This window comes from Melopsittacus undulatus, chromosome 6, assembly GCF_012275295.1.
Source record: "Melopsittacus undulatus isolate bMelUnd1 chromosome 6, bMelUnd1.mat.Z, whole genome shotgun sequence".
In the NCBI taxonomy this organism is placed as follows: domain Eukaryota; kingdom Metazoa; phylum Chordata; class Aves; order Psittaciformes; family Psittaculidae; genus Melopsittacus; species Melopsittacus undulatus.
This window is the reverse complement of record NC_047532.1, coordinates 30,114,642-30,131,452: the sequence shown is the minus strand read 5'-3', so window position 1 is coordinate 30,131,452 and position 16,811 is coordinate 30,114,642. Positions and strand designations below refer to the sequence as shown.

Here is a 16,811-nt window from a genome sequence, read left to right as displayed (position 1 = left end):
TCTGGCAATGCACATGTGGGAGCCTGGGCTAAAAAGTAAGCACTATGGCCATTTGGTCACGGTAGTGCCTGCAGGGTGGAGAAGTTTGTGGTGAGGTGCAGCCAGGCTTGCATTGGTGGAACAGCCCTTACCCAAATGAGTTAATGATTTATCTGATTTGGAGCTTGACTGTTGTAAAATTTCCTTTCTTTTCTCCTTCTCAATTTTTTTTTTTTTGGGGGGGGCTGCCCAAATGTTCCAGGCAGGGAACAGGGCTGCAGTGGTTATGTTTGCAGAGCAGGTTGCTAGTAGTGGGATGGATAGGGGAAGAGCATCACAGGGATGCAGGGTGTCTTGTGATGCTGGCTGGAGCTGCAGGTAGTAAGTGTCCAAGGCCATGGGGAGCCCTTAGATGAGGGATTGAATGGGAGGGGTTGGGGAATTCTGTGTGTGAGCAGCTTGCAGAGTGTGCTGAGCAGTGAGGCTGATGATCTGCTCTTTGGATAGGGAGGGCATTTGAAACATCCATGGGGAGCCACAAGTCCCCTGTATATGCTAGGAGGGCAGGATGTGTTCCCCAAAGGTGGGTTGTCAGGCAGCTGCCATACCAGGGCACAGTGCAGCCCAGGGGACCCTGAGCAGCCCTGTGTGACCTTGGCACCCACATGGCTGCAGATGTGAGGGTGCAGCACTAGCAGTGTCCCAGTCTTCTGCCCATGGTGGGCTGGGGCAGCACGGTTGGAGCCCAGACTGGCCCTGTGGCCAGGCCAGTCGTTCCCACCTTTCCCACTGTGGCTGCTGCTGCAGGGTCACATCCAGATCGGGTTGTTTACACCTCTCCAATGAGTTGCTGCTTCTTCTGGCCAGCATCAAGTGTCAAAAAGGAAATGCGGAGGGAGGGGGGTGCTAAGGCAGCTGATCTGTATGCGAGTGAGCAGGAGGGTTCTCCCCGGACACCCCTGGCATCAGGGCGGCTCCCGAAGTTTCCCAGGGAGGGGGGATGGTGCGTGTGGCCGGAGAGATGCTCAATGCAGGCTGATACGGGGTGAGCCTCTTGCCTCCCCTGGGGGCAGGGTGGGGGCACAGCCACCCTTTGCCCCCCCCCCCCCCCCCCCACCGCCTTGGGTACCTCAATTTAGCCACTCACCTAGGGGCACCCATGTACTGCGAAGCCCTCTGCAGCCGGGCGGAGGTGTGTGTGGGGGGTGCTTCTTGCAGGGTGGGGGCTCCCCCATTGCCTTTGTTCCCTTCAGACCCTCCCCTCGCCTCTGATGTTCCTTTGCGGCAGCTCCCGTGTTTGCCAAAAGAATGCACCGGATGGAGCGAGGGAGCGAGCCGGGCGGGTGTGCGTGTGTGCGCGCTTGTGTGCGCGTGTGTTGCCACTGACTTCATTAAAGCGAGCTGTCCCCGAGCTGCAGAGGCGCGGCAGCCGCCAATTCCGTGCTCCGGCTCCTGCGGGAAGCCGGCGTCGCCGTGCTCGCTCCTGCCCCGGCAGAGAAGGGCTGAGCATCCCTGCCACCGGCGGTGCCTGCCCGGGGGGGCTCTACCCGCTGCTTCGGGGAGCCAGCGGACGGGTGGCTGGGCTCCCGCAGGCTGCTGAAGATGGAGTCGGGAGGAGGGAGTTGGACACTTGGCTCCAACTAGGCTGGACCACGCTGCAACCTGTTTCCCCGGCCTCCGCTGCGCTGGGTGCTGTACCAAATGCGTCTTCCTTTGCGCCGGGGCGGATGGATGGACTTGAATCCCAGCCCCTTCCCTGCCTGATCTCAGCCGGCAGGCAGCCCCTCGGCTCGCCTTGCTGGGAGGGTGGTGGTGGTGGTGGGGGGGGGGGGGGGGTGTTTAAAGAGGGCTGGTTGGGGCTTGCAGGCAGAGCGGTGGGAAGAATGTGGCTGGGTTTAACCCCTTGCTTCGTGGCGGAAGGTGCCTAGGGAGCGAGCCGCTGCGGCCTCGGCCGAGCACGCCGGCCGGCCCCTGCCTTCCTGTCGTCCGCGTGGCCGCTGCGGGGTCCGGAGGCGCTGCTCCGGGGTGTGCGCGGCAGCCTCTCTCTCTACACGCGGGTCCCCGGAGGGATGCAAAAGAGACGGGGCTGAGCATCACCCGGAGAGGAGGAGGGGGCTGTGGTTGGGACTGCGCCCGCAATTCCCCTCCCTCTTCTTCCCCCCCTGCCTCCTCCGTGGTGCTGCTTTGGCTCACCTGTGTGTTTTCTTCCAGGATGGCTTGTTTTGGGGAGGCGGTGGCCGGCAGGCTGGGCTCCGGGGATGGGGGCTCCGACCAGAACCGGAGCCGGCAAGGACCTCCTGCTCCTGCGGGAGGCTCCCCAGGAGGCTTCAAGCAAACCAAAGCGCAAAGAGCCCGGACTATGGCTCTGTACAACCCCATTCCTGTACGGCAGAACTGCTTCACTGTCAACAGATCGCTCTTTCTCTTTGGAGAAGAGAACATAGTCAGGAAATATGCCAAGAAGCTCATCGACTGGCCATATCCTTTCTGCACCCCCTGCGAGCTCCCCCTTGTTCCATGGATTTGCCTCAGTGGCTGCCCAGAACACGTGTGTGGCACTAGTGGGCAGGTAAGCACCTGGTTCTGCTCTCCTGAGGTGTGTGGAGAGGGGTGCCCTGTCCCCCAGGGATGCTGTCCTTGTCCTGTTGCTGCTTTCCCTCCTATGCTCTTTTTGGCACCTGGTGGAGAGCTGAACTCCTTCTCCCTCAGGTGGAGCCCCTCAGGCTTGGATTTGGGAGCTCCCTGTGCTGGCAAGGAGGGGTGCTCCAATCCTGGTTTAACCCTGCATGCTTTAGGATGCTCTGTGTATGTGTGGCTGGGGGAGGGGTTGTGGCCTTTCCTTCTGTGCCTTGATGTCTTCCTGGAGCTTTGCCACCTTACCCTGCCTGGAGCCACACAATCCATTGGGGGCTGGACCCAGGGAGCCCATGAATCTCCAGTCCCTGCTGGGTGGTGGCTTTGTTCCTTGCTGCACCTGCCTGTGTGTGTTCTCTTTGCTGCTGATCACACCTGGCAAGGGTACAACCATCCTCGGCCTGCAGCCCCTGGCCCCCCATGGTGGCTCTTGGAAGTGGTTGCCCCTTTCCTGCAGCAGAGGGGAAGATTCTGAAAACCTCGCTGGGCTGTACAGCCCCTTGGGGGCTGGCGCAGGGGACTGTGGATTATCCCAGAGTCCCTCCCTTCTAGGTCTGGGTGGAGGGTGCAGATCCCCCCCTTCCTTCCCCTGCACCTCCATCCTTTTTTACACCCCCGTGCGTGTTTCTCTCCTCCCACACTCACTGTGGGTACCTATGGTCACCCTGGCGAGTGCCCAGCACCACAGCACTCGGTTCCCCATCAGCACTGTGCTTAGTGCCCTGCTGCCCCCTGAGACTCCTCCTGGGCTTTGCCTCTATGGAGGAGGCAAGCCTGAAAACTTCATTGTGGCTGTGCTTTGGCTTTAGGACCCTCCCTGTGCTGTTTTCTGCAGTGGTGATTACATGCAGCTCCTGCCGCTGCTGCTTTCCCTCCCTGTAACTTGTTGGTTAACTTGCTGGCTCCTCCAGCAGGCGCGGGAGAGCTTGCCCTGGTGCCAAGCAGCAATGCTTTGTCTTGTGCAACAGGTACCTTAGGGAAACCATCTGGTGAGGCACAAGGATGCAGGACAGGTCACCCAACCTGCTGAGCATCCCTGGTGAAGTAGTCCCTTTGCAGCTCTGGCGCGTCAGGTTGAGCCTCTGCCAGGCATGAGCTGGTCCTGGCTGGAGAGCCACAGAGCTCTCAGGCTTGGAAGGGTGACCTGGAGGTGAAGGGGCAGCTTGGGGGGGCTGAATTCCCCGTTTTACCCCTAAATCTGCCCCTGCTGGCAGCACCCACTGGGTGGGCGGCTGCAGGAGGTTTGGTGCGGTAGTGAGGATGGAGATGCAGCAGCTCAGCTTGGAGCCTTGCAGGGCAGCGGCCAGGCTGGCCTGCCTGCTTTTCCAGAACATGCCAAATTATTCATGTACTTTTTCAGCACGGTGTGGGAGGGCCCTCGCCTCTTCGGCTTTAATTTGAAGCAAGAAGGAGCTAGGGTGCTGCCGCTGGCCCAGCACTCCCCGCGTGGGCCGGGGTCCCGTGCCGGCATGATGTCTCATCTCTAGGCAGCCGCTGTCTCCTAGAGACTAGAGCTTCACCACCGCACAGTAAAACCTCCCCAGCGTTATTCTTTCCTGGAATTTGCAATGCATGAGGGAGATGGGCTCATTTTATATTTTTTTTCCAGAAGTAGGTGACATATGCCTGTGTGAGTGCTGGGAATGGGTGTGCTCTAGGCGCGGGAGCTGAGCTTCCCTGGCAGTCCCCCGCCTGGCTACCATCTCTTTCTAAGAAACTCATCCACTCCAGAGCTCCTCTGCACCACTTGAGCTCATAAGAGCTTGGGGATGGACAAGTTTTTTTGGTAATGAGTTTGGTGAGGTTAGCCAGGTGTGTTGTTCCCATCCTCGTAGTTGTAGCCTGGCATACATAGCTGGTGCATTTTGGTAGGGCCAGAAAAAATGTGTGAGCATCTCAGCTGCCTGGCCTGGAGCCCATGGCATCGCTCCTGGCGAGGGTGGTTTGAGGAGGTAAGCACTGGATCTTGGCCACAGTCAATGAGAGCTGCTGGCTTTAGAAGGGAGATGAGCTTGTTCTGGTACTGTGGGTCAGAGTGGGCACAGCACCGAAGACAGATAAGGGGGCTAGGTTGGAGCGCAGGGGGAAGTGGAGGCTCTTCTTCATCCAGCTCCAGTTGACTAGGTAATAGGGCTAAAAATAACTGGTGATTCAGGCCTGTATATCTGCTGGGTAACCGTATAATTATAACCAGCAGCCTCTGCAGTTCGGCTTCCCAGTGTAAATAGGGATGATGCATGGAAGGAAAGGAGGAGAAATACGAGCAACTGGGACTGGGATGCAGCTCTGTGGGGAGGCGAGTCTTTGCCGAGTTCCTCGCTGGAAAGTTCAATGCATTACCTCTAGTGGAGCTGCGCTTTTTACTGGTCCTGCCCAAAACGTGAGGAAGCTGCTGTCCTGGCTGTAGGAACAACTCCTCTTCTTCAGGAACATAGCCTCATCCTGCCTCTTCTCCACCCACTGAATGCCAGGCCTTTAGCCCTGATTTCATTTGTTTGGCTGCCTGGAAAGCTGCAATTCAGTTAGCACATGAGATGGGCGCAGCTCATCTATATTTCTCCGTTCTTCATCTACTTAATCACATTTGACCTGGATAAAATCCCTCTCCCGCCCCAGATATGCCAGATGACATTGTGTGGCTCTGGTTATATCCCCAAGGACAGTTTCCAGCTGCAGGCGCACACTGGCCTCTCTACCCGTCCCCCTGGTTTGGCATGGGAGTTTGGCATTGTCCACTAGTCCTCTGGGGACCTTACTGTACCCTACAGTGGAGGCTTTCTCCTATCCCAATCCCTTTGAATTGTGTTGGTATGGCCAAGAGGAATCCCTTGTGCGGGTATGGCCAAGAGGAGCTGGGGTGTCTGCAAAGCCCTAGTGTGCATTCCTGGCCCAACACACATGGAGCATTTGCTCCATTTGGGATGCACACCTGTTTGTCCCTGACCTGTTCTGCTCATGACAACTTCCATTTTGACCCAGGCATCTCTGGTGCTGCAAGGGCACTGCCCCTCAGGGACCATACCAGTGTTATGCCCCACCTGGGCAAGCACCTTCTGCCCTTTCGCTTTTGCCCAGCCAAGATTTTGGCTGGTCTTGCCTCCCTGCTGGAAGAGCTATGCCATATTGTGTCATCCTTGGGCCAGCTCCCTTCTTGCGCTACCCAAGAATGTCTCTTTTTTTTTCCTCTAGGGCTGTTTTCTGTGTCCTTCATTCATCAGATGATAATTTATTTCATTTTTTTGGGGAGGGGCGAGTAGGTGTAATGGAAGGTCCATCTTTTTTGACAGCCGGGTAGAATGAGGCTGCCTGTCAGATGGTGAATTTAAACAGAGGCAGCTGTTGTCATGGTGACGCCAAGTTGCATCCTGTTGCTGTGGCAACCAAAGTTAAAAAACTGATGTTAAGGCAGGAAAATCACATGATGTAGTTCTTTTTTGTTCAAAAAAAAAAAAAGGAGAGGAGAGAGATTTGATTTTGAGTTTTAAGTGGGGGGTGAGGTGGGGGAGAAGGAGACATTTTCCCATGGAGCTATTTGCACGTGGCAAGCAGGCATCCTGCATCCCTAGGGGAATGGCACCAGTGTAGGCAGCTCTGCTCTGACTGGCTTCTGCATGGCACTTCCTTTGTTTTAGCCCCTGATGGACATCAGCCTGATGCATTTTGAAGTTATAAGCAGCAACAGCTATGGCTGCAGATAGCCAATAGCTGGGATGTAGCTGTGCAATGAGGTTTAGGCAGGCCGAGCATCTTGTCTGGGTGCTCCCTCAAAGTTGTGCAGGGACACAAGCACAACCTCAAGCCTTTATCTGCTGGGGGAGGACCCCTCGTGTCCTTGGGGAGAAGCCAGGGAGATGTTGCAGAGCTAGGGAACCACAGGGTTAAATTAGGACCACTTATGATCTTTGCCTAATTTATCATTTTGGGCTCCTCTTGGAAAACAGCATTGTAAAAGAGGTACTCACTTTCTTGCAGGGATCTGGAGTTCAGAGAAGGGGGCATCTGGGCTTCCTAGGTATAGGAATGTTGAAGAGGTGGGGCTTTCTTCTTGCCAGGCCACATCTGTGTGGAGCTGGCATCAGTGGTCGGGTTGGGATGAACAAGATGAAGTGCAGAGATGTAGGAACTGAAACTCCTTCTCACTGACACCTGGGGAGGAGGAAAAGCCCCTCAGTGCAGCAGGTCCTGGGGGGAAGCCTGGGGAGCAGTGGGAAATGTAGACTTGTAAGTTTCTAGGAGATGTCTGAGCTGGGCTGGATGATGCAGGCAGCACGAGGGGTTAAATTGTCCATGCCCCTCTCCCTGGCCCTCTCAGGTAGGCTTCTTCAGGAACCCTTTTGAAGATGCCCGTGTGGTCTCACTCCTTCAGCTATTCTGCGCCTTCCTCTCCTGTCTGCCCAGGACAGGGGAGAAGGCATGGTCACCAAAATGGGGAGATGAAGGGGGCTCTCTGCAGCTCCCAGCCCATGCCCACATTCAGGGAGGGATTTATCTTGCACCCAGCCTTTTGTGGAGGTTGCATCAATGTGCTGTCAACGCCATAAATCTATCTTCAGGGCTTGGAGCTGAGCACACTCCCTGTGTTAGCAATATGGATGTTCTGGGTGGCCTGGCTTTGGCTCCTACTTGGTGATGGAGGTGAAGAAGTGGGGATTACAGCTGGAAGCAGTGATCCACCGGTGGCTGGACATCTTGCTGCTGGCTCCTGCCAGACACTCCAAAGAGCTCCAGCTCCAGTCATGGGGTTATCTGCAGTGCCTGCTCCAGTGGGCTTGGGCCTGGGTATGGGGGGAGGTCCCCATGGCCTGAGGGAACCTTCTGCACCTCAAAGGCACTGGGAGGGAAGTGTGGAGCTGCAGGTGTGGTGTGCACTGGGACTGGCCGGGTTGCTAAGGAAACAAGTCAACAGTGCAGGGGAGAGAGTGTTGGGTAAAGGAGATAAATCAATAAGAAAACCTATTTTTATCGGCTCCCTAATGATCCTTCAGGGGAAGCCAGACAAAGGAGGAGGAGAAGGCTGAAGGGAGATTGGCTTTCATTACTGGGCTCACAGGGAAAAGAGTGCTACTCTGTGTTTCAGGTGGTTGGAAGGTTGTGTAGTTAGACATTTAATGAGAGAGTAAACAAAGGGATGACAGAGCATTGTCCAGTGGTCTCCAACCCCAGCCTGGGGGGGATGCTTGCTTGGCAGAAGTGAAATGTGTAGATAAAATTTCCCCTAGTTCAGCCAGGTGTTCCTGCTGTCCCTTGGGGAGGGTTTTCTTACCCTTGGCCTTGCAAAACTTGGCACAGCTGGGGCTACTGGGGTTTGTGTCCATGGGGTTGATGCCTTGCAGCTCTTCCCCAGCTCCAGATGTGATAACCCAGGCACTGGTCCTTGGAAAACTGGGCTACCAGGGCTTGGAGAGTCACTTTTGGCTGTGACCTCCTGTTTAGGTTGCTGCTTAGGTAGCAATTCCCTGTTTTGCTTAGGCTTGGTATCTGCCAAACCATGTACCACATGCTCACTGGGGGTGGAGCGGGGATGTGGTCTCTTGCTGGGGCTGTGACAAATGTGTCACAGTCCATTCACTGTCAAGCCAGATGTTAGAACCAGCAAGGAAATGTAAGTGGTCCATTAGAGGTGGTCCTGAGCCCCCCAGCCACTGCCAGGCTGGGCTCTCCCACTGCTGGCTTTGAAGCAATTGTTTTTTTTTCTCACCTGTGTGTTTTCCTTGTGGGACTAGCAGCAACAGGAGGGAGGATGCAGGGGTAGATGCCCAGGGTGTTGGGAAGGAGCACAGGATGCTTGGCAGGGTAGATGCCCTGGGGCTCACAGATGGACTGTGCAGTTCCCACACTTCTCATCTAGGCAAATGTGCCTGGTGCCTGGGGAGCTGGCGGCACCACCCCACTAACATGCTGTTTTCTTTTAAGCCTGTGCTAATTGCGTGCAGACTTTCATGAAAATGAAACAAAAAGACCCCAAATAGGCCAGTGGCTTGGGGCCAAGCGCTGCAGTCTGGGTATCAGCTGAAGTGTGCGGCTAGAGGTTGGAAGCGGGGAAAGTACATGGCTTTTGCAGGAGTTGTGTGATGAAATCCTTGCTTGTGTTAAGAGGTCTGACAACCATATCAGTGAGCTTTGTAGCAGTCTCTCTTTTGGTTTGCCTCTAACTTATCAACCATTAATTTCACTGAGTGGCCTTTTAAATATGCCTTGGCTGAATCCTTCCTGGCTCTTCCTCCTACTGGGCTAAATAAATCCCAGCTCCTGCAGGCTCTCCTTGTCTACCCCTCCTGGACAGCCCTCTGGGGAACTGCTCTGATGTCCAGCCCCACTTCCACCTTGCCCATGTGCCACAGGGTAAACAGGGTCGCTGCTGCTGGAGTTGCTGCCACCAGGGTCACTTTGTGGTTTACAGTTTCCCACACTCATGGCCAGCACTGGGATATTTTCTCTTGCACACAGGCTCAGGGCTGCTGTTTGAAAGCATCTTGCTGTAGTCAGTGGCTTCAGTGGACAAAAAGCAAGGTTGCAAAAAAGAAAATGATCCCTTTTCCCGAGGTGATGGCACAGGCATTTGGCTCCTTCTGGCCTGAGAGGTGTAAACCTAAAGCTGATGGGTCTGGAGAAGCCCAGTGCGGTGTGAAAGAGCTCACCTGGGGTGCTGTTCCCTGTGCCAGCTTGGGATGGTAGGAGCATGGGTGATGTCTTTATGGAAAAATCCATCCCAGGTGGGATCACATCTGATTTCCACAGACATAAGCCTTGGGATGGTGGCAGTTCCATCCTGGGGTGACTGCTGATGCCAGTGGTGACAGTAATATAGTTGGGATTTTTTGGCATGGAAGGAGTGGAAAAGGGGTGTGCTGCTTGTTTATGAATCTCACCTCATTTTGTTATTGAGAACAATAGGTCTTTTATTGCAAAGATGTGGTAAAGATGGATGGGAAGTCAGAAAGATGTGTCCATTCTGTTGCTTGGAATTGCTCTGTTTTTAGGTCTTGGCAGTGGGCCAGGCAGCAGGAGGGAGCTACATGCCCCCACCTTGCTACCAGCAGGTCCTGTTAATCAAAAGGCAGGAGGGGGCTGAGTTTTGGATGCTTTCCTGGTCATCAGCCTGCCCTTTTCTCTGCCCACCCCTTCCCACTCACTCAGGTCCTCAGATGCCAACTCCTGCAGAAGGGTGTGCAAACCCTAGACATGGCTGTAGGATTTAGGATGCTCATAAGGGTCCAGCCAGATCCTGGTGTTAATGTACTGCTAATCTTTGTGCTCTCGTGAAGTATCGCTGAGCTGGGATGTCTCCTTAGGGAATTTCCACCCTGCCTGAATTGAAGCTCAGACCCAGGCACCATCAGTTCATTTGTGAATGCTCAGCCTGGTGCTCCACAGCTCCCGAGCACTGTCTGGTCTCACCCTGCCACCTGCAGCATGCTTGGCAAGAGACCCTTGGTTCCCAGGGCATGACCACCTTGCCAATGCTGGGCCACGGAGTGGGCTGATCCACCTCAGATCCCCAGGACCTGCTAAGGAAGCTCTGTCCTCCCTGAGCTGTGCAGATGGTTTCTCCCACAGGGATGCTTCACAACCAGAGCTGCTGATAGCTTGTGACCTCTCTCCTCCCCTCTCCCAAAGCCCCATCTCCTGCTTCTTCATGGTGGAATAGAGAAGGCTGTCAACAAGAACATAGCATGCAGAAACATGCTGACCATGGCCACCACCATGCCATGCCATGCCAGGGAACCATGCTGTCAGGGACCATGCCAAACCCTTTTCAAGATGAAGCCCTGTCTGGTCAGAGCCTCGCTGTCCACCTTCATACTTGTGTCCATCCTCTGGACTCTCAGCACAAGCTGCATCTCTCTTCCAAGAATGTTCACAGTCCCGGCAAAGGTTAATGTCCCGTGAACTTGGGAAGAAGGTGATAAGGCTCATCAAGAACGGCTCAGCGAAGAATGTCTTGGGGGCTCTCAGTTCTCTTTTCACCCCTCTCACTTCCAAACAGCACCAATGGGGGCTTCACCGTCCTGGCTGGGAGCAGCATGAGGCAAAACCTGAGCTGTGTGTATGCATGTTCCTGTGGGGAAAGTGGTGGTGGTGGCTAATGAGCAGGTGAAATGAAGGGTGGGCAGCGGTGGGCTGGGGACATCATCTACCTCTTCTTTTCTCCTTAACTCCCCTCCACTCCCTTTGAGTACATGATCCTGGCAACCATCATTGCCAACTGCATCGTGCTAGCCCTTGAGCAGCACCTCCCCGAGGATGACAAGACACCCATGTCACGGAGATTAGTAAGTACCCGTGTCCTTTCCTCTCCACCCTGCGTCGGGGGATATGGAGGGTGAGCAGGGTCATTAACCAAGGGGAGCCAACCTGTTCTAGCCATTTTTTTCTGGTTTCAGAGTGGTATGGTGGGAGGTTTCCTCTGGGACCAGATCCTCCAGTGTTCCTGGGGCTGCTGTCACATATTCCTCTATGGAAAGGGTTCAGGAAGGTTTAAGCCCCTAAAAGAGTGGGATAGGGAAGGGGGACTGGAAAACTTGGGTGGGTCATAGTCACCCTATTTTTATTTCCAAGACTGATGCTGACTGAGGAAGGGTTGTGAAAGCTCCCAAAAATGGATGGGGCTGGGGAAGGTGGGATGGGACATGAGTTGGGTAAATGTGAAATGGCTGGTGCTGTGTTTGCCCCATCTCCATCTCTCACCACGTTACTCTGTTTCCCTCTGGCAGGAGAAGACAGAGCCCTACTTCATCGGTATTTTCTGCTTTGAGGCTGGGATTAAGATTGTGGCCCTGGGGTTTGTTTTCCACAAGGGCTCATACCTGCGCAATGGCTGGAATGTCATGGACTTCATCGTAGTCCTCAGTGGGTGAGTCAGGGGTGTGTGGTCTGTGCTGGGTGGGGATGGGCAGCTGGGCATGGGTGCTTGTCCTAGTGGGGACACAAGCTCCAGGATGTGGTCCAAGGCCTTGGTTTGCTGTTGTTTCTTCATCCCAAAGAGGGAGGGGAGGATGGTTTCCTGTGCTGGATGCTCCTCTGTTGGCTTTTCTGCGGGCAGCTGGTGGAGAGACATGGTTCCCTATCAGATGAGGAGGAGGGCTGGCTCTGAGGGTATCTTCTCTAGCTTCCTCAGTTGTTGGCCTGGCATCTGCCACCTTTCTGGGCATGGGGAAAGGTGAGGACAAGGTAGGAGCATGGCTTGATAAGCAACTGGATGTAATCTGGGAGAGGTTTTGGTCAAATCTTACGTGGTGAGGGCAAAAATATCTTCTCTTCTTGCCTTCCCAAGCACTTTCCAGCCTTGGCCTGGTGCTGGAGGTTTGGGAATGAGGTCTGGGTGGGACCATGTTCCCAGGTGATGCTCACTCAGTGTCCCAGTGTACAGCAGTGACGCTGGGGGTGGTAGCACACAGAGCTTCACAGGTGCTGGTCGTGTCACTGGTGGTGTCATTGCCAGGGACGTGGCCCAGATTTGAGTCCTGCTTGCAGTGTGATGTGATGGGCTGTGCTGGTGACACAGAAACAAGCAGAGGCATTTGGGCTTGAGTTAGACAACAGCAGTATTTGCCTTGAGCAGAAGTCCCCCAGGGTGACTCCCCTGGGCCCCTCACTGTATGAAGGGAGCAGGTGAATGTCTGCAGCTACCTAGGGACCTGGGAAGGGGTGCCTGGATTGCAGCTCTTTCTTTTTGCAAGCCAGTGATCACCTTCAGAGAAGCTAGTTTGCTGCATACAGATGGAGCCTGTAGACATCCAAGCACTTCGTGAGCTTTGGGAGGTACAAAGAAGCTGCAGGGATGTCTGGGAAACTGAGGCATAAGACTCAGGCAGGATACCTGGGTTCTCTCCCAAGTTGTTTGCTGCACAGTCCTGTCTCTTGGCTTCTAGTGTGGTGGCACCATGTGAGACAAGACACCTGTTTGGGTATTTGGAGGACAAAGGGGGATGCTGAGCCTGGTGTTGCTGAGGATGTAGTGATGGGTGCTGCTTGTCCATAGTGGAAAGGTTCAGGCTGGGACTGTGCCTGAGAGTAGACTTGAGGAGAACATGACCAGAAACACTTTGACTCCCTTGGCCCAGTGCAGATCTGGATGGGCTTGCTGGGAAGTGGGACCATGTCTGCCTATGAAGGTGGGATGTCTTGGTGGAGTGATGCTTCTCAATGGGTAGCAAACTGGCTGCGTATGGTTGGTGGAACTATCACACAAGATGTAGCTGGCTCTTCTGCATCTGCAGAATGACTGTCAGGGGATAGCTTCTGAGGGCAAGGCAGGTTTGTGGGGAGAGCAACCAGACACAGCTCCTGGGCTGGCAAAAGTGGTCACATCTCTAAGAACAGTGTGGGGCACGTCACCCATGGTTAGCAACAAAAGAGTATGTTCTGGCCTCATTGTGCAGCTCTGGTGCTGGACTGAGTGTAAGGAAAGTGGTTGGGTGACTGGGAAATGCCCATTGGCTGTCTCCTGGCCCAGGCATCCTTTAGAGCCTGGGCCAAGGGGAAGCACTGGGCTGTGAGGGCGGGTTTGCCACAAACCTCTCCCTGCCCTCCCCACAGCTCTGGGTGAGCTGACTGTAACCGAGCTGATGCTGAGTCAGCATTCAGCAATTGCTCACACATGAAAGCCTCGCCAGCTCCTTTCAGTGCCAGCCCCAGCCGGGCCCTGTGCCAGGGAATCAATTGTCCATGAAGGACTGTTAGCACCGTGCCAGCTGTCCTGCCAGGAGGTGCCTGGGTCCCCCTGATACTGCTAGTTAGAGGGGGCAATCCTCTGGGGTCTGCTTCACTACTGTCCCTTCACATCCTAATGTTTTGCCAGCAGAATGAAACTCTCTCCAAGAAATGCCCAGTTACCTGCTGGCTTTGCACCAGAAGTGCCGGTGCCTGCTGGCATGAGCTCACTGGCCTTTTGGGGCAAATTTTGTTGTATGATGGGCAAAGTAGGCAATCCACAAATACTCACTCTAGACCAGTTTTGGGGAGGATTGGGTGACTGGGGGATCAGCTGGATGAGGGCATAGGCTCCTCTGGGCTGTTCAGCTCTTGCTTTTGCTGTGTGGTGCTGATAGAGCTGCTGTTCTTCGGTGCTATGGTTGTGACTCCCTCGCAAGAAACTCTTGTCTGTTTGATCTGTGGAATTATTGGCAAATTTCTTCAGCAAATAATCCTTGGCTGGCAAATGACTTGCAAACAGCTTGTGGGAGAGGGTTTGCATTTGGCGGTTCATGCTATGTCGGTTGTGTAAGGCGGGCGGTGAAGTCTGCACGGGGGATGTGTGCAGGCGACCAGTGGGTTCAGGATCATCTTTGTGGACTAAAACTTTACGCATGATAAAGTGGGAATGTCTGTATGGGGACTATCAAGCTGGGGAGATCTATGTGGTTAGGATCTTGTCGTGACTTAGCAAGGGGCAGTGGTTGTGGCAGAGGAGATGTTGTGAGCATCTGTAGTATAGGGTAGTGCTCGCCTTGGGATGTGCTGACCTGTTAGGGATGCTGATGCATCCCATGATGGTGGATCAGAGGATATCTGTGTGAGCAGGATCCCACTCCAGGATCTGTCCCTAATGGACCCAGAGAGACCCAGCATCATGCTTACTGGACCTTGTCCCTCCAAGAGTGATTTTTCCTTTCTGCACTGATTTTTTATGACATGTTTGATGTGAGATGTGCTTAATACAGGTGACATCAGTGGTCCCAGACACTGTGTTGGGGTTTCCACTAGTAGTGGGATATCCTGGGCATGTGTATTAGCCACATGAGGGGCTACTGCTGTCTCAGGACCCTGTGCAGGAATAGATGCCACTGACTTGGGTTCAACTGGTGTTTGCTTCTTATGTCAATAAATCCAGATTTTTGCATCTTAACGGAAATCAACACCCACCTAAAACTCCCTGATGCTAAAGCTTCCACTGGGGAACTAATAGTCACATTTGTAAACCTGCTCTGTTTATAACCTGTGGTTTCCAAATCATCATCACTGCCTGAAAAAACAGCCTGTTCTCCCTCAGCTAAAAATTTGTATCCAAAAGCATACATAAAATACCTTCACTCTTTCTGAGGTAGAACCAGGGAGGGGAATGTCTGTTTTCCCTGAGGCTTGGGGATGTTCACCTTTCCCATGCATGAACCAGAGCTGTCCAGGTACTGAAGCTGTACTCATGAAGCTGTACTCATATATACAGCATGTTCTGGACCAAAAAGTGGAAAACTGCTCAGAAACAGTCAGAAAGGGCAGTGGGTGCTTGGAGACCTCTTAATTGGTGGGTCCTAAGAGGGTGAGGTTGAAGGAGCTTCAGCCATCAGCAGCTAAAGCATCAATCAGCTTCCTGTTCCCCAGGTGTCACTAGTGTAATGAACAGAGAACGAGGACCCTGTAGCAGCCTGACTTGTCCCACACCATATTTGAAGGCGCCTGTGGAAAAAGAAGGGTTAAAAACTGCCTCTGCAAGTATCCAGGTGGGTGTGTGCTTCACACACTCCAATGCCTCAGCATCATAGCACTGAGTTCCCTTTTTTATAGCAGTTGCAGCAGTAATACAATAATACATTATGTGAGAGGTGAAGGGGTGGGGGAACACTTCTCACAATGGGGAAAAATCAAAACGTGAATCAAAAGGTCCTTGTGAAGTTGTGCTGCTCTGAAGTCAGGGAAGCAGTCACTGTGAAACCAGGATAAATACACCAGGGTCATTAAAAGGAAGAGCTGCATCAGTTTTTTTTTTTTTTGAGGGTTTAATAATAGCTGCTACACCTGGATGCCTTTTGTGAAGCCCTTGGGCACTGTGGTTTTCATTAAGGGGTTTTGTGGGGTGGAGCGTGGCCAAGGGAAGGCAGGAATGAGTGATCACAGGTGGTGCCTGCTGCGCCCTTAGCAAGCGCAGAGCTGACTGGACGGGTATCAGCCTGTGCCAGCAGAGGAAAGCCTGGCTCTCCAAGTCTGGACAGCTGTCCCAAAAACCTACAAATGCAAGTGGCAGTCATGAGCTCAGCCTCTTCGTCTGACCTCCCAGTGAAATGCTGCGCACGCCTGTGCCCTCATTTTCTCCTGTGGCTGGGAGAAGCAGGAAAAAGCGGTTCCGAGGTGGCTGCTTCTGTCCATGCTGCATGGCTGCAACGTGAACATACGGACAATGGGGGCAGGTTGGTTTGTTGTGGTGCTGTCTAGATTTTGAGAATACTGTCCTGGAAAGTGCCTAGATGCCCTTGTTGCAGTTCCCCTGAGCTCCCCCATGGCAGAGGCAAAGATGATTTACCCTGTGGCAGTTAGTGCACCTAGTGCAACCCAAGTTCTGTGTGTCTTAGGTGGTGGTCTTTTTATCTTGGTGGTTCAGAGATGGACCAGGAGATGCAATATATGAATATTCCTTGTGATTTGGGGTGCTGCCCCCCAGCAGCGTGCCTGGCACCCCATGCATGTGCAAGAGCACACACATGTACGTGTGCACACCTGAGGTTGGGACGAGCTCTTCTCCCACTGCTGACACCTATTTTCCTAATCGAGGGAGTGCAGTACACCTCCAGGCAAGGAAGCCTGGGGGAGTGGATATGAGCCTTGGGGAGCAAGCGTTAAATCGGAGCACAAGTGGAACATCCTGACATGGTTGTTCTGCTGGAGCCTGTACCATTACAAGGAGTGTTGTCCAATAGGGTAAGCCAGTAAAGAGACAACCCCAGCTTTAAAAGTGGAGCAATGTTTTGATCACACCCAACAACTTTTTCCTTCTTCCCTTCTTTTCCTTTCATAAATGATGCTGGTTTCCAACCTGATGTCTGCTCCATCTCCCACCTCCTTCCCAGCCCTTTCCTTCCAGGACAATTAGTAAAGTGTTTGGTCTTTCGCTAGGATGAATAATTAATTCCTCAGCTTTGTGAATGATTCATGTGCCATATGCCATGGTGACAGGATGTGCCTGACATTGGCACCTTGTACAAAGGGCAGTGCTGCGTCCCCAGCCCAGTGGGAGGATGGGGTGGGTGACAAGGGGAAAAGCTTTACTGTGCTGAGAGTGGGTGGAAGGGGTGACATGGGGAGACCGCTGGCAGGCAGATCCATGGCTCTGTCTTTGGGGAGACAGGCATCCCGCCTTGCCCTGGCTCAGGATCCAGCGTGATGCTGCTCATGTGCCTTGCCCTGTCATTCTCATCTCTTCCCCAGAGGCTGGTTTTCTGCAGCCATTCATTGTGCTGTGGAGTCAGTCAGTCTCTTCCACAGGC

The 16,811-nt window shown here is 53.8% G+C and overlaps 1 protein-coding gene across 1 annotated transcript in view; it reads left to right on the top strand.

Moving 5' to 3' along the window:
* Positions 1-1,531: 1,531 nt before the first annotated feature.
* The window catches only part of CACNA1E (calcium voltage-gated channel subunit alpha1 E), a 95,137-nt gene continuing 79,857 nt past the window's right edge, over positions 1,532-16,811 (top strand). The window contains exons 1-4 of the mRNA XM_034064406.1: positions 1,532-1,668; positions 2,191-2,457; positions 10,781-10,886; positions 11,328-11,467. Of these exons, the coding sequence (XP_033920297.1) occupies positions 2,192-2,457; positions 10,781-10,886; positions 11,328-11,467 (512 nt within the window). The 5' untranslated portion in view covers positions 1,532-1,668; position 2,191. The remainder of the gene's footprint in view (positions 1,669-2,190; positions 2,458-10,780; positions 10,887-11,327; positions 11,468-16,811) is intronic.